This window comes from Dipodomys merriami, unplaced genomic scaffold, assembly GCF_024711535.1.
Source record: "Dipodomys merriami isolate MVZ:Mamm:240054 unplaced genomic scaffold, mDipMer1.0.p SCAF_795, whole genome shotgun sequence".
Classification (NCBI taxonomy): domain Eukaryota; kingdom Metazoa; phylum Chordata; class Mammalia; order Rodentia; family Heteromyidae; genus Dipodomys; species Dipodomys merriami.
Genome location: NW_027206396.1, coordinates 404,856 through 424,390, shown reverse-complemented (window position 1 = coordinate 424,390; position 19,535 = coordinate 404,856). Strand labels below are relative to the sequence as shown.

The window sequence follows — 19,535 nt, the reverse complement described above, 5'->3', positions numbered from 1 at the left end:
TTGCCAGTCACGGGGCTTGAACTCAGACCTTGGGCACTGTCTCTGAATTTTTTTGCTCAAGCTAGCACTCTACCACTTGAGCCACAGTGCCATTTCCAGTTTTTTTAGTTTATGTGATACAGAGGAATCAAATGACTTTCTGCATGCTAAACAAGCTCTCTACCACTAAGCCACCTTCCCTGCCTCAAAGGTTTTCTTCGTTTTGTTCTGTCTCGTTTTTGGTGGTTGTGGGGCTTGAGCTCTGTGCCTGGGTGCTGTCCCTGAGCTCTTCAACTCACGACTATAGCACTCTACCACTTGAGTCACAGCACCACTTCCAGTTTTCTGGTGGTTATGTGGAGATAAGAGTCACATAGAGGGGCTGGGAAGGTGGCTCAGTGGTAGAGCGCTTGCATTGCATGCATGAGGCCCTGCGTTTGATTCTTCAGCACCACATAAGCAAAAAGAAAAAAAAAAGCTGGAAGTGGCTCTGTGGCTCAAGTGGCAGAGTGCTAGCCTTGAGCTGAAGAGCTGAGGGACAGCACCCAGGCCCAGAGTTCAGGCCCCACGACCAGACCACCCCCCCCCCCAAAAAAAAGGTCACATAGATTGTCCTGCCCAGGCTGGCTTTGAACCATGATCCTCAAATCTCAGTCTCCTGAGTAGTGAGGATTACAAGTGTGAGCCACCGGTGCCCAGCACTGAAGGTTCTTTAAAATAACATTTTAATGTTTTGGTATTGGATATTGAACCTGGGACCTCTCATGGTATACAAGTTCTCTATCACTGAGTTAAAGCCCAAACCAATTTAGGATATTTTTGGAAAAAATAGAGAATATGTAAATAAAATAATAGAAACGTGTTTAAGCTGTATATGCAAAGATGTTCATTGGATCATTATTGACAATAAAGAAGAAAATTTTAACTAATTGATGATATAAAATTCTGTGGAGTAGTTAATTCAGATTAAACAATTTAACTCTGAGATAGCTTTCATATGTTCCTGAAAGCAGAGGCCAAGGAGCAGCATAATCAGAGATCTTTCGCCTTTACATTCATCTATACCTAACATCTCTGTCAGCTTTATGTGGCTGTGACAATGTACCTGAGATGAGTGAGTTAAAGTGAGGGCAGGTTTATTTTGGCTCATGGGTGCAGAGGCTTCTGTCCATGGTGCTTGGCTTTTACTGTTTCAGGGATTGTAGAATGGTGTGTGGAGTAGAGGAACAGAGCTGTTTACCTTATGGCAGCTGAAGACAAGAGAGGATTGAGAGAGAGCGAGAGAGAGAGAGACAGAGACAGAGAGACAGAGACAGAGAGAGAGAAACAGAGACAGAGAGAGACAGAGGGCAGACAGAGAAACAGAGAGAGGCACACACACAGATGGCTTGGAGTCCCTCAGGGCTTGCCCCCAATTATCTAACTTCCTTTCATGAGGCCACACCTCTGAGAAGCTCTCAATAGCAGGGCAGACTCATGACCAAGCCTTGAAAACACTAGTCTTTGAGGGATGCACCACATCCAAACACCCCATCCCATCCCATCCCAGTGATTCTTACAAAACTGTCACCACAGTGGTGGTTTGTTTTACTCAAAAAGTAAGGTGGCTGGGCACCTATGGATCACACCTGCAATCCTAGCTACTCAAGAGCCCAAGATCGGCCGGGCGCCAGTGGCTCACGCCTGTAATCCCAGCTACTCAGGAGGCTGAGATCTGAGGATCCCGCTTTAAAGCCAGCCCGGGCAGGAAAGTCCTGAAATTTATCTCCAATAAACCACCTGAAAACGGGAAGTGGCGCTGAAGCTCAGCTCAAGCGGTAGAGCGCTCGCCTTGAGCTGAAGAGCTCAGGGACAGCGCCCAGGCCCAGAGTTCAATCCCCACGATGGACAAAAACATAAAAATAATGGAATGGAAGCCTGTGCAGAGCTGCAGGCGCTGCTGGCGGCCCCGGGGGCTGAGGTGGACGGTGGCCGGCCTTCTCCCTGCGCCCTCGGTGCGTGCGCGCAGTCTGGGCGCCAGCTGTGGCTGTTCCCTCTGTGTGAGGTGGGGACGTGGGGAAGTCGGGCCCCGCCCTCAGCGCGTGGGCGGCGGGCGGGGATGCGAGCGCAGGGCATGCGGGCCAGCGGTTGGCAGGAGTTCGCAGGGGAGCGCGCGGTGCTCTGCGCAGGTGCAGACGGAGGCTGCGGGGGGGGGGGGGGGGGGGGGGGGCAGGCGGGAGGAAGAGGAGGTGAGAGAGCGGCGCCACCCGAGCCGCAGAGTGAGTGCGAGCAGAGTTGGGGGACCCGCGTGGAGCAGCGATTTGCTTCCCGGCCGCGCGCCGCCCGCCCGGCCGCCCGCGGGGCCTCAATGCACTGCGGGGAGGGGTCGTCGGGGCTCCGGATGCCGGGAACCCCCGCCTCCGCCGCCGCTGCTGTCCGGAGATCGGGGCCCGGGCAGGTTCCTAGTTTTCTGGCCCGCGCCGCGCGGGGTCGCTGACCTCGGGCCGGTGGAGAAGGGAAAGGGCTCCAGGGCCGCCCGGGAGGTGAGAGGGCTCCTGGGCTGGCGGTGGTGGGGGGGTGTGGGGCTAGGACCGGGTGTCGGCGTGGAGGGCTCCGGGGTGCGCGGGAGGGGACCGGCGTGGGGCGGTGGGGATGGCGGACAGGGGGCTCCAGGGCCGACGGGGAGGGGGTCGGAGCCGGGCAGGGGCCGGGTGATCAGCGGAGAGGGCGCCCGGGCCGGTGCGGCACCCCGCGACGCCTCAGGGCCGGAGACCCCAGCGAGACGTGTGCACCGGGACTGGCTCACGGGGGCGTCGGGACCGCGAGTCCGGAGCTCGGGGCAGCTGCTCCGGACCCGGCTGGCCGGGCCTGGGGCTGCGCTCGTGCTTGTGTGTAGCCGAGAAGCGCCCCGGGCAGCGGTACCGGCCGGCCGCGATGGATGAGGCCGTGGGGGCGCAGGGGGCGCCGTGGACAGCTGCGATCCCCGCAAATTCCCGCCCGTGGGGATGCGACGGGGGTCCCGCTGGGGTCCGGGCGGGAGGCGTGGACCCGCCCTGCGGACCCCGCAGGACGAGGCAGAGGGGTCCCGCAGCCGGAACGCAGAGAGAGGCCCCGGTGGCCGTGGGGTGCCTTCCAGGGCTGAGGAAATAACGCCCTCTGCTTCTGGCTGAGCTTGGGGCTGGGAAAGTCCACACGGAGCCTTGGGCGGAGCGTGAGGCCAGAGTGCAAGTTTGGCTGAGCCTCAGAGCAGGTGCGTGCAGTGGGGACGGGGGCGGGGGCGGAGGAGGGGGGGAGTGCTCTGCCTCCAGGGCCTCCCCTCCCACTGATCCTGTCGCCCATGAAGTTGGTCAGGAGGGTCAGGGGCCTTTGGTTTCAGGAGCAACCCTGGTTTATTGCCAAAGGGCTTTCCTGCAGCAGGGCAGGTCCCCGCAGGGCCAGCCCAGGGCCCTGGACAGCTCCCCAGGCCTCAGCCTGCACAGGCCTCCCACCTCTGCTGGGGACTCTTGGATCTCACTGTCAGGGGTAGGATGTCCCAGAACACTGGGGGGGGGGGGTGGAGGGGGCTTTGTGGCCCCAGAGGCAAAGGCACCTGCCTGTGGCTTGAGGTTAGGGACAGTGGAAAAATTTGAGAATTAAAAGAAGATTGCTAGAAAACAAGAGTAATTGAGAGTCTGCATTGAAAGAGCCAGTCTCTGAGAGCAATTTAGGGACCCGAGGGCCTGGTCCAGTCCTCTGCACTTGGAGATTGCAAAGGCTGCCAGCAGCTACTGAGGTCTTTTCTGCTCCAGGTTTGCATGTCTCCAAGGTTGTTTCAAGGGCTTTTGTCCCCTCATTTACAGAACTGGGGAGCCTGCTAAGTTAGCCGGCCAGAGCTTCAGCAGACATACAACACACTTAATTTTAAGTCTCAGCTCTTGACAGTAATACTGCTGTATGTATTGAAGTCTGGGATTGAAAAGTTTGTGTGGCCAGCTGCCTCTCCCATTACACATGTCCGCAGTTTCTGGTGTGCTTGTTGTTAATTAGATGAACTGCTAATGTGTGAAAGAATGAGGGTGGGATCTCCAGCTGGGGCTGGGGCTGGACTTGTGGGGAAATGTAGGAACCACACTCTTGGGTGGTATCAGCTAGGGGCAGGCTCAGGCAGACGTCTGGGGAAACTTAGGACCCGCAACTGGCTGCAGTATGGATGGTCCCCAGTGCTGGATGGCATGTGCCCCACAACACACATAGCCCTTGTCCAGTACAACCATGCAGAGCACATCCCATTTTTCTTGTTCACTGAGCTCTTAACCTAGGACCTTTGCAGATTTCATTTTCATGCATGAGTCACTTTCTCCCACAAGACCAGATGGCTCATTCCCTTAATTCCTTTACTTTGGTCTGCTGAATTGTGGGTTTACACGGTAAACCACCCCATCTGAAACAGCTACCAGAAGTCAGGTGTCTGTGGCTCATGCCTCCAATCCTAGCTAGTCAGGAGGCCAAATCTGAGGATCTCAGCTCAAAGCTAGCTTGAGGAAGAAAGTCCTTGAGGCTCTTACCTCCAATTAGCCACCAAAAAGCCTGAAGTGGAAGTGGGGCTCATATGGTAGATCACCAGCCGTTAGCAAATAAGCTAAGGAACAGTGCCCAGGCCTTGAGTGCAAGCCCTATTAGTGTCCATAAATAAATAATCAACTGAGTAAATAATAAATAAGCAGCCTTGCATAGTCCTCTGCTGTTCTCACTTTTCTTCTCTTAGCATTTTTCCCTTTTGGCATGATACATTTACTTGTTTCATTATTGTCTTTCTTCCATTAGAATGGATGTTTCTAGAGGAAAATACCTTAAAATGTTTACACACTGGATGGATTCCTAGCCCTTAGTTTAAGGAGCACCCTTAGTAGGTGCTCCTTAAATGTCTGACTGAAGAGATGCCTGTTTAGGGAGAGACTCACCAGGGAAAGAGACCCAGGGAAGACTGTAGCATCTGGAGCAGATGGAGAAGCCTGACCCTTGTCTGTTGGTGGCCACTGTTCTTTCAGACCCTCTACTGACTTGCCCCCTCCTCCCTTAGAATCTCAGACAAGAAAGGGGCCAGGAGGTGATTTCCTTGGAGAGTGAAAACACATACTACTCTTGGTCTGTTATTGCATCCTTTATTTAGTGGACAAAATGTGTCATGATTGTTAATGCATCATACCATGGCCATTTACCCACTGTGTCACATGGTCTCCCAGCCATGGAAGGGAGCAGGGAGGCAGGTGTCCAGGCTAGGAGCAGACAACTCCAGAGGAGAAGACAGGAGAGATGCCCCAGGGAGAAGAAAAATGAAAAGGAGAAAGCAGATAAAGAGCTTTGACAAGTGCTTCAAAGTCATAATCTTTCTGAAATTACAGGATTGAAGATAAGACAGTTTGAGTGTTTTGCTTATTTTGCCCCCCTTTGAGTGTGTTGGGTGTGAGTGGATTGGGCAGGAGTGGCCGGAAGGGAAGACTTTGAAGCCCCTGCCCAGAGGCTGCTGCTGGGGGTGGGAGCTGCCTGGAGCAGACACTGTCATCTCCTTGCCTAACACTGAAATTGAGAGAGGGGCATTCTTACAGTGGGAACTTTTCCCCTGCCTCTGCTGAGACAGTAGGTCCATTCAGCTTTGTTACCAAAGCTCAAGCAAGCACATTTGAGTGCCCCCAGCCATCCAAGCAGACATTCTGTTGAATTTGGAAAAGGTTGGCTTAGCAGACATTCTGTTGAATTTGGAAAAGGTTGGGAATTGTTCAACCTGGCTGCCTTGCAGAGCAGAAAGTGCTTGAGGCAGCTGGGCACATTCAGTTTGGCTTCTGTCTAGTCTTACTAGGCTAGAGCTTGCACACTTAAGGAGGACCTGACATAATGATGCCCATTTTGTCTGTTCAGACCAGCCATTTAAAACATGCAGTAGGCCTGGCCTGGGTGGGTGCTCCTGTAATTCTATTCAGGAGGCTGAGATCTGAGGACCAAGGTTTGAGGCCAGCACAAGCAGGAGAGTCCAAGAGACCCTCATCTCTACTTAAACATCAAAAAGCCTAAAGTGGAGATGTGGCTCTCAAGGGTTAGAGCACCAACCTCAGGAACAGGGCCTGGGACCTGAATAAAGCCTCAGTTCTGGCACAGTAAGCAAACACAACTAAATGATAAAACCTGCAGTGGAGGTGAGCAGAGGAGAAATTGTTTCACAAAATATACACTGGGTTTTTAAAAAAAATATATTATTGTAAAGGTGATGTACAAAGGGGTCAAGTTACATAAGTCAGGTAATGAGTGCATTCCTTATTTGGACAAGGTCACCTCTTCCCTTGTGTTCTCCCCACTTTTTCCTTCAGTCCCAACCCACAAGTTGTACAGTCATTTTCAACATTGTATAGTGAATACCGCTGCTGCATTTGTTCACTCTTTGTCCCTCCATTTCTGTGCTCAACCTTACACTCCCCAAAAGAGATAAATGAGCAAGACAAGAGGAAAAGAAAACAAAAACAGCAACAAAGAAAAAGAACCCACTTTTCCTGGAGTTCATTTTGATAAATATTGTTTTATATGACCAACTGTACATAGCTATTGAGCCTCTGTGATCCTCTCCTAAGAATATCCTCATGGTCTCACTCTGTGCACACACTTGATCTTAATGAGTACTGTATAGCTTGATATGTGTGTGTGTGTGTGTGTGTGTGTGTGTGTGTGATACCATACTGGGATTTAAACTCAGAGCCTTGTGATTTTGCTTGGGATTTGTGTGCTACTGCTGTTCTAGACCTCAATTCTCACCTCTTAGCTTCATTAGCAGCTAGAATTATACTTGTGACCAGCAGTGTGTCTTGTTCTTTTCTTTCTTTCCTTTTTTTTTCTTTTTGTTTTTGCCAGTCCCGGACTTGAACTCAGGGCCTAGGTACTGTCCCTGAGCTTCTTTTGCTCAAGGCTAACATTCTACCACTTGAGCCACAGCACCACTTCTGGCTCTTTCTGTTTATGTGGTACTGAGGAATCAAACCCAGGGCTTCATGCATGCTAAGCAAGCACTGTACCACAAAGGAACATTCTAGGCCCTTCTTTTCTAAAAAAGAATTTTAATAACCCAGGAAGTTCTAAGAATCTATACTTTGTAGAGTCACAACTTTGTAGTGACTCCGAGAATCTTGAAATAAGAAAGATATAGCTATTTCTGGTGGACCATGTGCTGTTGGTATAATCTGTAAAAGTTACTATTTCTAAAGCCTGAAGCAGGAGCAGTGTCAGTCATTGGCTTCACTTTAAAAAATGCCTCTTTTAAGGCAATTTTTTTCTTCTGTACTGGAGTTTGAACTCATGGCTTTGTGTTGCAAGGCAGGAACATTACCATGTGACCCAGGCCCTTAGTTGTCTATTTTCTGTAGTCATTTGTTGAGATAGGGTCTCACTCTTCCTCCCTGCTGGCGTGAATGGACTGCTGGTCCTGGGCTGGCAGGTGCACACTGCTGCTCCCTGCTGAATTTTCTGTTGATGTGGGGTCTCAACATCTTTTTGGGCTGGGCTGATCTGAAACCTAGATCCTCCCATTTTTTGTCTGCTTATGGAACTGCACTGTGCTAGGCCCAAACATCATCCTCCTGGAGGGATCAGAGACCAAGGACATGCTTTTCACTGTGGTGGTGCAGAATTACTTAGTTACTGTACTTAGAAGTAAATCTGTGTGCTAGATTAGAACTTTGAAGATCTTTGGAAATTTACTCTGGTATGCCTTCCTTTTCCTATTTTATGCTGAGCAGTTATCATCTGTTTGATTTTAATTAAGAGATTTGCGGAGACCCTGGCAGATCTCTTTTGCTAGCAGCCCCAGTGCTGCGGTATCTGATTCAATTAGGCATTTCAGCCAGTTGGGACTTGATACCCTTTATCTAAAGAAGGAGGTCAAGGGTTTCTAACTTCAGCACTGTCAAAATGTAAGGATGTGAAAGCCAGCCCTCCATCCAGAGTTCCAGTGTGACCTTGGACATTACCCATCTCCAAGCCTTCCAGTATGTCAGCATTTGTGTTTGCAGGCTACTAAGCAAAGCCAGCTCATGTGCAGCATGCACACAAGTTGCTCTGCTCAGTTCTGAGCATAATTTAGGCTGTGTGATTATTAGCTATCATGACTACCTGTCATAACCACAACTGAAGCCTGACAGGCTTCAATGAAATTAATGTTGTCTTTGCAGTATATCTTCTGATGTTTTGCAAAGTCAGTGCTCGGATAATTTGAGCACTTTTGTCACTGTCCTCAAGCCAAGGGAGGTGTGTGTGGGAGGTGATGGGAGAGTGGAGTCCAAGGAGTTAGAAGTGCATGTGGGCACAGGAACGCTAGCTCACCAAATGGACTCAACTGCAGGCACAACCTGATATAGTGGTGAGTGGAGAAATGAGTCACATGTATAAATAGAAGGAGATGCTGCTCAAGGTTTCTGAGGTCCTTTTCCCTCCCTCCCCCCACTTCTGCTAACTGTCTTCCAGAAATGAAGCAAGATTATTATTGGAACCACAATTTTAAGAATTGAGGCTACAGTTTGGGCTGTTTTAGTTGTAAGAGTTAATAATGTAGGAACAAAACTTTTCCTCAGTTGAAAGTGCTGGATTCTTGGTACTTGATCTGCTCCAGGGAGAACTGTATTTCTGTACAAAGAGCAGTATTTGGCGGGATGGTGGGTCGGTAAGCACTAGCACATGGGTTGGAGAACCAGAGTGGTGTTAGTTGATTCTTCCTGTGGGCAGGAACCCATTTCCCGCATGCAGTTTGGAAGCCCAAGGAGAGTCTGCACATAATCTATACCTAGCAGCCTTATACCTAGGGCTTGGAGGGGTGTAATGCCCCTGGGGTATTTGGAGAGCATATCTGAGCCTAAAGCCAATACATTTGATTCTTTTTTCTGCTACCCTTTTTCATCTTCTGTATCCTGATGTCTGCACGTACTGGTTGATTGCTTCTCTTGTTGGTTTTCCTGGACTTGGCAGCCTCAGAGACTAGGATGCTTGAGTAAGACTTTTCCTGCAGTAGCTTCTGGGGAGGATCATCATCATGCATGCTGATAGAATTGCTCAGAGGGCACGTGTAGTTGTTAGCACCTGTAATCCCAGGTACTCAAGAAGCTGCAGCACCAATTTCATGAGGGTGAAATTGGTGTGGTAAGTTGCATGCCACCTTGGCTTCAGTCCCCAGCATCATAAAAAATAAAATAAAAACAACACAAACAAAAAAAAGTGAATGCTGTTGCTTCTGAGGGATGGTTTCCGGGTTGCCATGGAAACCAGGGCTACCTGCTGCCACTGAGGCAGAGCTCTGCAGAGCTAACTCCTCTTTGGATGTGCCATTCTTCAGATGACCTTGGCTTTCACCTTCCCCTAGGGACAGTGTGCCCATCAACCTAGCCCAGGATAGATGTACTCTGGCATGTGAGCCAGAGTGCAATTTAATTCATCAAAAGGACTATTTGCCATGAAGAACGAGTGTGTGTGTGTGTGTGTGTGTGTGTGTGTGTGTGTGTGTGTGTGTGTGTGTGTGTGTGTGTGTTATTTTTGTGTGTGCCAGTACTGGGGCTTGAATTCAGGGCGAAGTCCTCTCTTAGGTTTTTACTGGTGCTGTACCAGTTGAGACACACCTCCACTTCTGGCTTTTTGGTGGTCAATTAGAGATAAAGAGTCTCATGGACTTTCCTGTCCAGGTTAGCTTGGAACAGGGATCCTCAGCTCTCAGCCTCCTGAGTAGCTAGGATTACAGGGCACTGAGTCATGGTGAAGAGAGGAGCATAGGCCCCAGGGTGCCTCTGGTGTTTTCCACCATAGATGAATACAGAGTCTGTTAGGCAGGATGGCTTTCCTCATGGGGGATGCTCAGGTCTCTGGTAGCCTTCTTTCTCTACTTGCAGAACTGCCCTTGAAATTGGCCCTCTATTTCACAAAGTCTGAGTCTCAATGCTATTGACATTTCAAGCTTTATAACCAAAATATTTCCCTCCCCACTTCAGGAGACTGGCTTGGTCATGTGTTGGGATAACCAAAAATGTGTCTACACTTTCCAGATTGTCTTCTCAGGGAGCAGTCTATTCCCTTTCCCACTCCTGCCTAGCTGAGAACCCCTGCTTTGTTCTGCCTAAGAAGTGAGAGCAGTTGTATGATATCAGAGCAACTAGACTTCTGCAGCAGGTGGAAGCTGGGTTTTCATTCTTTGAGCCTAGAAGTAGGACTCCCACGTAGAGGATTCCCACTTGGCTGTTTGTTCTTTGTGTTCCTTTAATTTTCCTTGGTTTCTTTGCCCTTTGTGTTGCTTTATTTTCCTTAGGTTCTCCACATTTCCTCCCCAGTTTCCTTCACTCCTAAAAGGCCATTCATTGTCTTCCTAATGCTCCCTAAATGCTTTGCAATTTCAACCTTCCTGTTTCTTTCTCTTATTTACCTACATGGTGGCAGGGAGAAGTGGTGACTGGTGACTTTGAGTCTTATTTTTCTAACAAGGTTTGGATTCTGAGTGCTGGTGACTGAGTTGATAGCCACCTTTAGAGGATAAGAAGAATAAGATGGATGGAGGAGGGTGGGTAACTGGGCCAGCATGGCTTACTTAGTGGTCTGAGTCAGAAAAGAAAGACATGTATAGGACAGGGACAGTGAGTAAAGGACCACACAGCTCTTTGTCTCTTGGCTAGCTGGGTAATAAAGGATATTGGTACTTGGTTAGTGTCCCCAAAATATTGCAGCAGGAGGCTAGAGATACTTGTTTACTTGATTAAATTATTTATTTGGGGTTCTCACTGGGACTTGAACTTTTTTCTTTCAGGCTGGGGCTTGAGCTTTTTTCCTTTCAAATCTGGAACTCTACCACTTGAGGTATACCTTTACTTCTGGCTCCTGGCTTTTTGCTGATTATTTGGAGCTAAGAGTTTCATGGACTTTTCTGTCCAGGCTGGCTTTGAACTGTGATTCTCAAACCTTACCTTCCTAAATAGTTAAGATTATAAGCATAAGGCACCAGCACCTGGTCCCCTGTTTGTATAAAATCTTTACCCAGTTTGCCTGAGGAGATTTGTGTCCTAACCCAGCCAAATTCTTTTCTTATGTAATGACATGCCTTTGTGTTTACCTGTGTCTCTGGCTCTTGCAACTGATGGCTTAAGCTGTACCCCTGGGCTGGTGATTAGCTGAGCTTCCCCAAGCAGGCTTCTCAAAAGTCACAGCCCCATACCCTCCCTCCCTCCTTTCCCTCCCTCCCTCCTTTCCCTCCCTCCCTCCTTTCCCTCCCTCCCTCCTTTCCCTCCCTCCCTCCTTTCCCTCCCTCCCTCCTTTCCCTCCCTCCCTTCTTCCTTCCTTCCTTCCTTCCTTTCTTCCTTCCTTCCTTCTGTCCTCTGAACCTTTTCATTTTCGGTTCATTGGCATAGTTTAGGATTCTGGTGTTCAGTGGTTCTGAAGTCCTTTGTGAGCCATTTTTTTCCCCATGCTGCTACACACAATTAGCCTTGATTTTGAAGTGTAATGCATTTCCAAATAATTGTATATATGTGTGTATGTGTGTGTGTTTGCACGAGTATGCACGTGTGCACTAGTGTGTGTTTGGGCTCTTTAACCAAAATGTATAACCACAGGTGGCTTTTCCCTGGGCCCTTCATGAATCCTGTGGCTCGGGAATAGAGTCAGTTGAAAGGTTTGGGGCAGACTGCACATTTTTTGGTTAAGCAAGATGTGTGAGGGCTGGGAAGGCGGTTCAGTGGTAGAGTGCTTGCCTTGCATGCCTGAGGCCTGGGTTCGATTCCTCAGCATCACATAAGGAAAAAGAAAAAAAAGCCGAAGTGGCGGTGTGGCTCAAGTGATAGAGCGCTAGCCTTGAGCTGAAGAGCTGAGGGACAGTGCCCAGGCCCAGAATTCAGGCCCCACGACCGGACCCCCCTATCCCCCCCCCAGTAAGAATTCCAGTAAGCCTTGGTAGGATGGTTTCTCCATAAATCCTGCCCACCCTGATCCATGCTGCCTCACGATGGCCCAGACTTTTCCAGTGGATTCATGGTCTAGTTCTTTCAGTGGAAAGTCACCACTTAACTTCTTGAACATTTTTGACTTGGGGGAATGAGACTCTTTCTTCCATTGCTACATGATAAGTAGGTGCTGGCTGTGTCAGATGCACACATCTACACACATTCAAGCAGTTATACTTTCAATGGAAGGTGGTCAGCAGCAGAGAAACATTTCTGCTAGCCACTGAATCCCATTTTCTCTGGTGTGTGTCACTTTTACAGTAAGTTGGCTCAACTCTTATCCATCAAAGCTTTGGCCGAGAACTGGGTGTGTTGTTATCACGTCTGGCCTTCACTTATGTCCAGGGACAGACTCTTTAGAAGTGCTTTCTCAGTTTCATTCCTCAGCTGAACCTGTTCTAGAAACCTTCCCTCCATTCTGATGGGAGAAACACGACAATGCTTTATTTCTTCTAGGTGTTGGGGTTGTAGGTGATGATAATGTGCAAACCCAGCATGCATAAGGCCTTACTATTCCAGGCCCTCCAAGGCTATGTTAGGGAGGAAAAGGAAAACAAGAAAAAAGAATTGGGAAGCATATAGTGTATCTTGGCAGTACTTAAGGCTTGGACCTCACTGCTAATAGATTGATGCTCCACCAGTTGAGTCATGCCATTAGCCAAACTTTTTGCTGGTTATTTTGGGAGAAGGCATCTCCTAGACTTTTCTGCTTATGCTTGCTTTGACCTGGGATCCTCCAGCTCTCAGACTCCCACGTAGCAAAAATTCTTAGTCACTATTGGGTGACAGATGGTCTTAGAAGCTTCTTGTGGGTATGCTACAAGGAGGTTATGCCACACACACACACACACACACACACACACACACACACACACACACACACACATATCTAAAATGAAGAACAAAGACTAGTCTGCTGTAATCTGATCTTCATGTGGATAATGGCAGGGACAAGTGTGACTTGGGAACTACTGCTTAGATAGAAGCCTGGCCACTAACGTGCTAGTCCTGCAAAACAAACTGTTTTGAGGCTGAAAACACGGCTTTGGAAACAGAAGGTTTAAGGATTAGCTATGGATTTTGTGAGTTATGAAAACTTACTGAAGCAGTTAAGTAATTTTGATACAATATTCTAAATCCAAATATTTTCCAATTGAATTCACTTTTTAGGTTTATGGAATACAGGGAATAGAGCCAGTTTGCTCATCGTAATCAAAATTTCTTTGAGGCCTTTTCTTTCCCCCAGGTGAAAGGCAAATTTCCCAGTGAGTCTACAGAAAGCTAGCTATGTATTATGCAGGGTGCCCCAGGCCTTGAAGAGCTGGCAAGGTAGGCAGGAATATTTTTGTGTGTGCTAGGCAAATGTTCACAAATATGATCACTGGGAAAGATTTCTGACTGAATTTACTGGTCAGACAATGAGCTCATGTCATCCTGAGGGCTTTATGCAGGCAGAGATAAAGCGGTGGGACTAGATGAGTGTGGTCTGTGTGGGAGCTTTGCTCAGGGTTGGCTCTTGGGCACAATAGCTCACCTATTTGGTACAACAGCCATGGAAATGGCTGTGGTACTGGTGTCTGGTTTATCATCTGCAGGCTACCCAGTATTCTTCCAAGTTGAACCTCCCATGATTCCCAGGAGACTGATTCTGTTCAGAGTGGAGTGACAGCTTTTGTGTGTCTGCCAGCTTGTGGCAGGAGCTGTTTAGAGCCACTGAAACATGGTACATGTGGTAGGAGATAGGGAATATGCTGATGGCTTCAAGCTCTCCTTAAAAATATTTTGCTTTATTATGTCAGGTGCTGTGGCTCATGCCTGTAATTGTAGATACTCAGGAGGGTGAGATTGGAGGATCATGGTTCAAAGCTGGCCAGGGCTATAGAGTCCATGAGACTATCATCTCCAATTAACCACCAGACAATTAGAAGTGGAGCTGTGGCTCCAAGTGGTGTAGATCGCTAGCCTTGAGTACAAAAGCTCAGGGGCAGTGCCTAGGCCCTGAGTTCAAGCCCAGGGACACTCTCCCCCCCACACACACATGAGTAAATCTAGACTTTTTTTGTTTATTTAACAGAGATCTACTGAGTCTCTGATTCGATTTGATTAGCCCCTACATACTGTGGTAGCCAAGACCAAAGGAAGGAAGGTGAGGAAGTCATTGAGATGAATTAAGATGCCTTGTTCTCAAGAAGAACAAGGACAAGAAGAAAAGGGAGAGATATAAAGTCCTCCTGGGTGAGTCAGTTATTGTACTAAGTACAGTTAGAACAGTTCCATCTCTCTGGGGAGGGCTGGGAGGATAGCTCTGCTATGAGCAATATCTCACTGTGGCAAGGGGGGCAGAAAGAAGGACAGGGACATTTCAGTCGAGCAAATGGCATAAGTATGGTGAAGGGACTTTTCCATTTTTTCTTTTTCCTATGAGAAGTATGTATAAAACAGGATTTCTTGGGACCAAACGATACGAGGTTCTGGTCAAACTTAGAGATTTCAATGTTCTAATCTTCATTGAAAATCATGTTGAATTTTACAACAACAGAGAGGCATAAGCACAATTGGGGAGGGGGGGTGGGAGCATGGGATTGGAGCGAATGAGAGCAACAAGGTGCAAGGTTGTTTTCAGGGATCTGCTGCTGGAATCCTGAGAACAAAGGTGGTGGTAAGAGTCTGGGAGTGAGCATGGAAGATGCGCCTATGGAAGGAGTGATGAGGAGACTTGGTGTCTTGTAAATGTAAAACAAGAAATGTGCCTGGGTATCATCATTTGTAGGCGAGTTGAAAAGCTCATGGAAGTTAAGTTTGTGTTGATTGAACACTGTCATCAGCAACTTATGGAAGCCATTACTGGAGATGGGCTGGTGCTCAGAAAGGCCCTGGGGTTGGGGAAGCAGAAGAAAAGCTCCTGGTCTCCAGTGTGTGTGTGTGTGTACTGTAATGGTCATCCCATGTTGAGATGAGAGAGGCAGGAGATCAGATAACAAGACAAGGGATGGGGAGATTGAAGATAGAAGTAGAAGTCCATGCTTCTCTTGGGCTGCAGTGTAGACACAGAGAGCCAGCGAAGGTGTTGGGGTGGGGTGGGGAGGTGGGAGAACCTGCTGTACTACTGGGGCATATGGAGGCCCAGGGAACTGGGTGTGATGACTTATGCTTGTACATTTCATCAGTTAATGGAGGAGAGTTCAAATGCTCTAACAGTGAGATGTTTAAGAGTGTTGGGACCCAGAACCACAGACTTAGAATAATACAATGAGATCCACGACCTGATTGATGAAAGAAGACAAGAATGGATATCCAGGGTGAGATCTGAAAACATTGCTGGCATTAGGGTCTGGGTGGTTGAGGAACTCACATTGATTTGAGCAGATAGAAGTACCAGAAAATGGACCCTAAAGCCAAGCTCTGTCCGTACAGTCATTTTATTTTATATATATTTTGTCAGTAGTGGGGCTTGAACTCTGGGCCTGAGCGCTGTCCCTCAGCTCTTCAACTCAAGGCTAGCACTCTACCACTTGAGCTACAGTGCCATGGCTCATGCCTGTAATCCTAGCTACTCAGGAGGCTGAAATCTGAGGTTCACAGCCAGCCCCGGCAGGAAAGTCCATGAAACTCTTATCTCCAATAAACTGCCAGAAAACCGGAAGTGGCACTACAGTCATTTTAATTGGCTAGGCTCCATAGTCCTTATGTAATAGTCATTGGCTAGGTTGCAGGGTCCTTATATAACAGTCATTTTAATTGGCTAAGCTGATGGTGGACATTCAGGTAGCTGCCATTCCTTGTGGCCTTGAGTTTTTTCTTTAATCTTTCTATATTGAGTCTCTAAGCTTTGTATTTGGTGGTTTTTGTTCATGTCATATAACCACGCTCAGAATATTCTAGATACAATGGAACCCCAGAGATATCTGCCTCTTTTTTGGTACATTTTTATTGTAAAAATACTGTACAAAGGGGTTACAGTTACATGAGCAAGGTAATTAGTATATATTCTATTGAGCATTGTTGCCTCCTCCTTTGTTTTTCCCCTTCCATCCCTTTCCTCCAACCTCCCCAACTATTTCCCCCCCAACCCTGCTGAAGTTGTAAAGTTTGTTTTCAACATAGTGTCTCGTATATCTCATTGGTACAGTGGGTCAACCTGTATCCCTATTTAAGCATTTTGTTTTTTCCTTTCCCCTCCCCAAATTAGAGAAGTGTATATGCAAGACGCAGGGCACCGGAATCAAATACAGTGAAAACAGGAGTTATACCATGGGGAAGGAGCATACAAAAAACAAAAAAAAAATCACATAGTACATTATAAATAGGTTAGGAACAATAGCAAGAAAGAAAGAAAAAATTTGTATCCCTATCTTGGGGTCCCTATTTCGCTTAACATCATCTCATGTGTTCATATGTATATAGTTTTTGATCTTTTCTGCTTGTCCTAGAAATGTATTAATTATTGCAAATAAGGGAAACCATGGGACCTATGGTTCTTTGTGCTTTATTATAATTTTTTCCAAGTCTTTCCATTTCCCCAAAAATGGGGAAATGTCATTCTTTCTGATGGAGGCATAGAATTCCATTGTGCATACACACACACACAGACACACACACACACACACACACACACACACACACACACACAGACATACACACATATACATCTATATGTACATATAGATATATATCACATTTTCTTGATCTGTTCATCCACTGAGGGGCATCTGGGTTGGTTCCATATCTTAGTTATGGTAAATAATGCTGCAATAAACATAGTTGTGCTCGTAGCCTTAGTATGGCCTTGTTTGGGTAAATGCCCCAAAGTGGGATTGCTGGGTCATAGGGGAGCTCTATGTAGAGTCTTTTGAGGAACCTCCATACTGCTTTCCGCAGTGGTTGAAAATGTTTACTCTCCCACCAACAATGCAGTAGGGTTCCCTTCTAGCCACATCCCCTCCAGCATCTGTTGTTATTAGAGTTCTTGATTATAGCCATTCTAATTGGGTTAGGTGGAGTCTCAATGTTGTTTTGATTTGCATTTCTTTTATGGCTAGAGAAGTTGAGCATTTCTTCATGTGTCTATTGGCCATTCTTATTTCCTCTTCAGAGACGTTTATCTTTAAACCTTTTTTTTTTGCCGGTCGTGGACCTGAACTCTGGGCCTAGCTGCTGTCCTTCAGCTCTTCAGCTCAAGGCTAGCGCTCCACCACTTGAGCCACAGTGCCACTTCTGGTTTTTTCTGTTTATGTGGTGCTGAGGAATCGAACCCAGGTCCTCATGCATGCAAGGCAAGCGCTCTACTACTGAGCCTCTTTCCCAGCTCTTTCTCTAAGTCTTTTTTTTTTTGGGGGGGGGGGTCCGGTTGTAGGGCCTGAACTCTGGGCTTGGGCACTGTCCCTGAGCTCTTCAGCTCAAGGCTAGCGCTCTACCACTTGAGCCACAGTTCCACTTCCAGCTTTTTTCTATTTGCTTATGTGATGCTGAGGAATCGAACCCAGGGCCTCATGCATGCAAAGCAAGCGCTCTACCACTGAGCCACCTTCCCAGCCCCCTTTCTTTAAGTCTTTAGTCCCTGATTTATCAGACAGTTGTTTTTTGGTAGATTTGTTGTTGGGGGATTTACATCTGTCTTTTTTAAGTTGATTCTGTATCTCTGAATCAGACTTTAATTAAAACTCACAGTATGCCTGGGAAGCCTCACCTAAAAAACTAAATTGGGAAGAACAGTGGCGTTCAAACTTGTGTCCTACGTCAGTGTCAGTCTCCTCTTCTGATCTGTGGCTTCCATGTAATTTAAGATTACACCCCAGCCTGCTTATTTATACCTTATTTTGAGGAACAAGAAGCCAGATTTGGCAATGGGAGAGTCTCTGATGGACCTTACCACATACTGACATTCTGGAGGGGTGTGTGGCAGCTAGAAGCACAAAAGTGTTGTCTTTGCAAAATTGTTGTCTCCTGGGAGAGGTTTTGTTCCTAAAGCTCCTCTGACATTTAATTGTGAGAACTCATCTGCCACTTTGCTCTCAGTGAGAACCATGACCAGCTGACCAATCTTTGCTAAGACCAAGGACTTGTGCATGGAGTGTACCACTATAGGCCTCTGTCACCACTTCCATTCTTGTTCTAGAGGAAACCAACTCAGAATGTCAAGAACGCCCCCTCCAACCCTCAGTCCTGAATCTTCCCCACTTACAGTGATTAGTTTTGAAGGACAGTATGTTAAACGACATAAATAATCCCCCTTAAAAACAAAAGGACACAACACATGTTTTCCCTTAACCTGTAAAAGCTAAATGGTTAGTCTCGAGGTACTAGGGAATAGAATGATGATTAACAGACCATGAAAATGGGGTGTGGGGAGGAAGTGAAGAGAGCATGGTTTATGGGTACAAGAGTGAAGTTGGATAGAAGAGGTAACTTTTTTTGGTGCTGGGTTTTGAACACAGTACCACATACATACAAGTGTATATTGTACCACTGAACAAAACCCCCAGTTTAGAAGGAATAACTATGAAAGTTAACCCATTATGTCAAAGGTAGTTGATGGTGGCACAGGGATATAAATGGGGACTGTGGAGTAATGTATAAGATGAAGAACAAATAGACATATAGATAGAGACAAACATATATACACACATGTACGTATATATGCATTTAGTATATATATATATGTATACATATACATATATACGGGATATAAGAAGCTAGAATAATGAAACCCACTCAACACTGCAAACGGGGTTAAGGGAATGTGATTTAAAAAAAAAAAACAAAGGGGGGGAGTTGGGAAGTAGCTCAGTGGTAGAGTCCTTGCCTTGCATGTTGAGGCCTTGGGTTCGATTCCTCAGCACCGCATAAGCACAAAAGACTGAAAGTGACACTGTGGCTTAAGCAGTAGTGCGCTAGCCTTGAGCTAAAGAGCTGAGGGACAGCGCCCAGGCAGAGTTCAGGCCCCATGACCAACAACATGAATGAATGAATGAATGAATGAATGAATGAATAAATATGTAAATAAAACAAGGGGTGAACTTGCTCAAAGTCCACTGTGTTGTCCATCTATGGAATATAGTAATGAAATCCCCCTGTATTATATACATGTGTGCTAATAAAAAGTAGCAAAAAGGATTAGTTAAATGTTTGAAAATAGCTAGCATAAATGTGCCAGTGAACAGGCCAGTTCTGTGAGTGGATAATTAAACATTAGACACTCATGTACCTCTGGTCTGTACCGTGTCTGTGTCTTACCCCATGAATAGGTAAAGGCCTAGGCAACAACTAAAATAAACACAGACAAAAAATACTTAAATAAATTAAAAATGTGAAAACACAGATATTCTTGTTTTCTCTTCTCTCAGGAACTGTGTTTAGCAGAGTTCTGGGCAGAGGCAGATACTGTCTTGATCATGTTGAGGTAGCGAAGTGTAGGTCACCTGCTGCACAATGAGGTGAGGAATTGCACAGGAGCTACAGGAGTCCTGGGGGAAGACTCTATGGACAGTGCTCAAAATTCCCCAGTAGAGCAGATGGAGTGACATTGTTTCCACACAAGTATATTCTGGGGATAAAAAGCTCTTTGAGTATCAGGAGAGGAAAAAGGAGGCCTCT

At 47.0% G+C, this 19,535-nt stretch overlaps 1 protein-coding gene across 1 annotated transcript in view; it reads left to right on the top strand.

The window, feature by feature from the left end:
* The first annotated feature begins 1,888 nt into the window (after positions 1 to 1,888).
* Positions 1,889 to 19,535, top strand: part of LOC138818921 (uncharacterized) — a 240,775-nt gene continuing 223,128 nt past the window's right edge. Inside the window, exon 1 of the mRNA XM_070010035.1 lies at positions 1,889 to 2,147. Coding sequence (XP_069866136.1) covers positions 1,889 to 2,147 — 259 coding nt within the window. The remainder of the gene's footprint in view (positions 2,148 to 19,535) is intronic.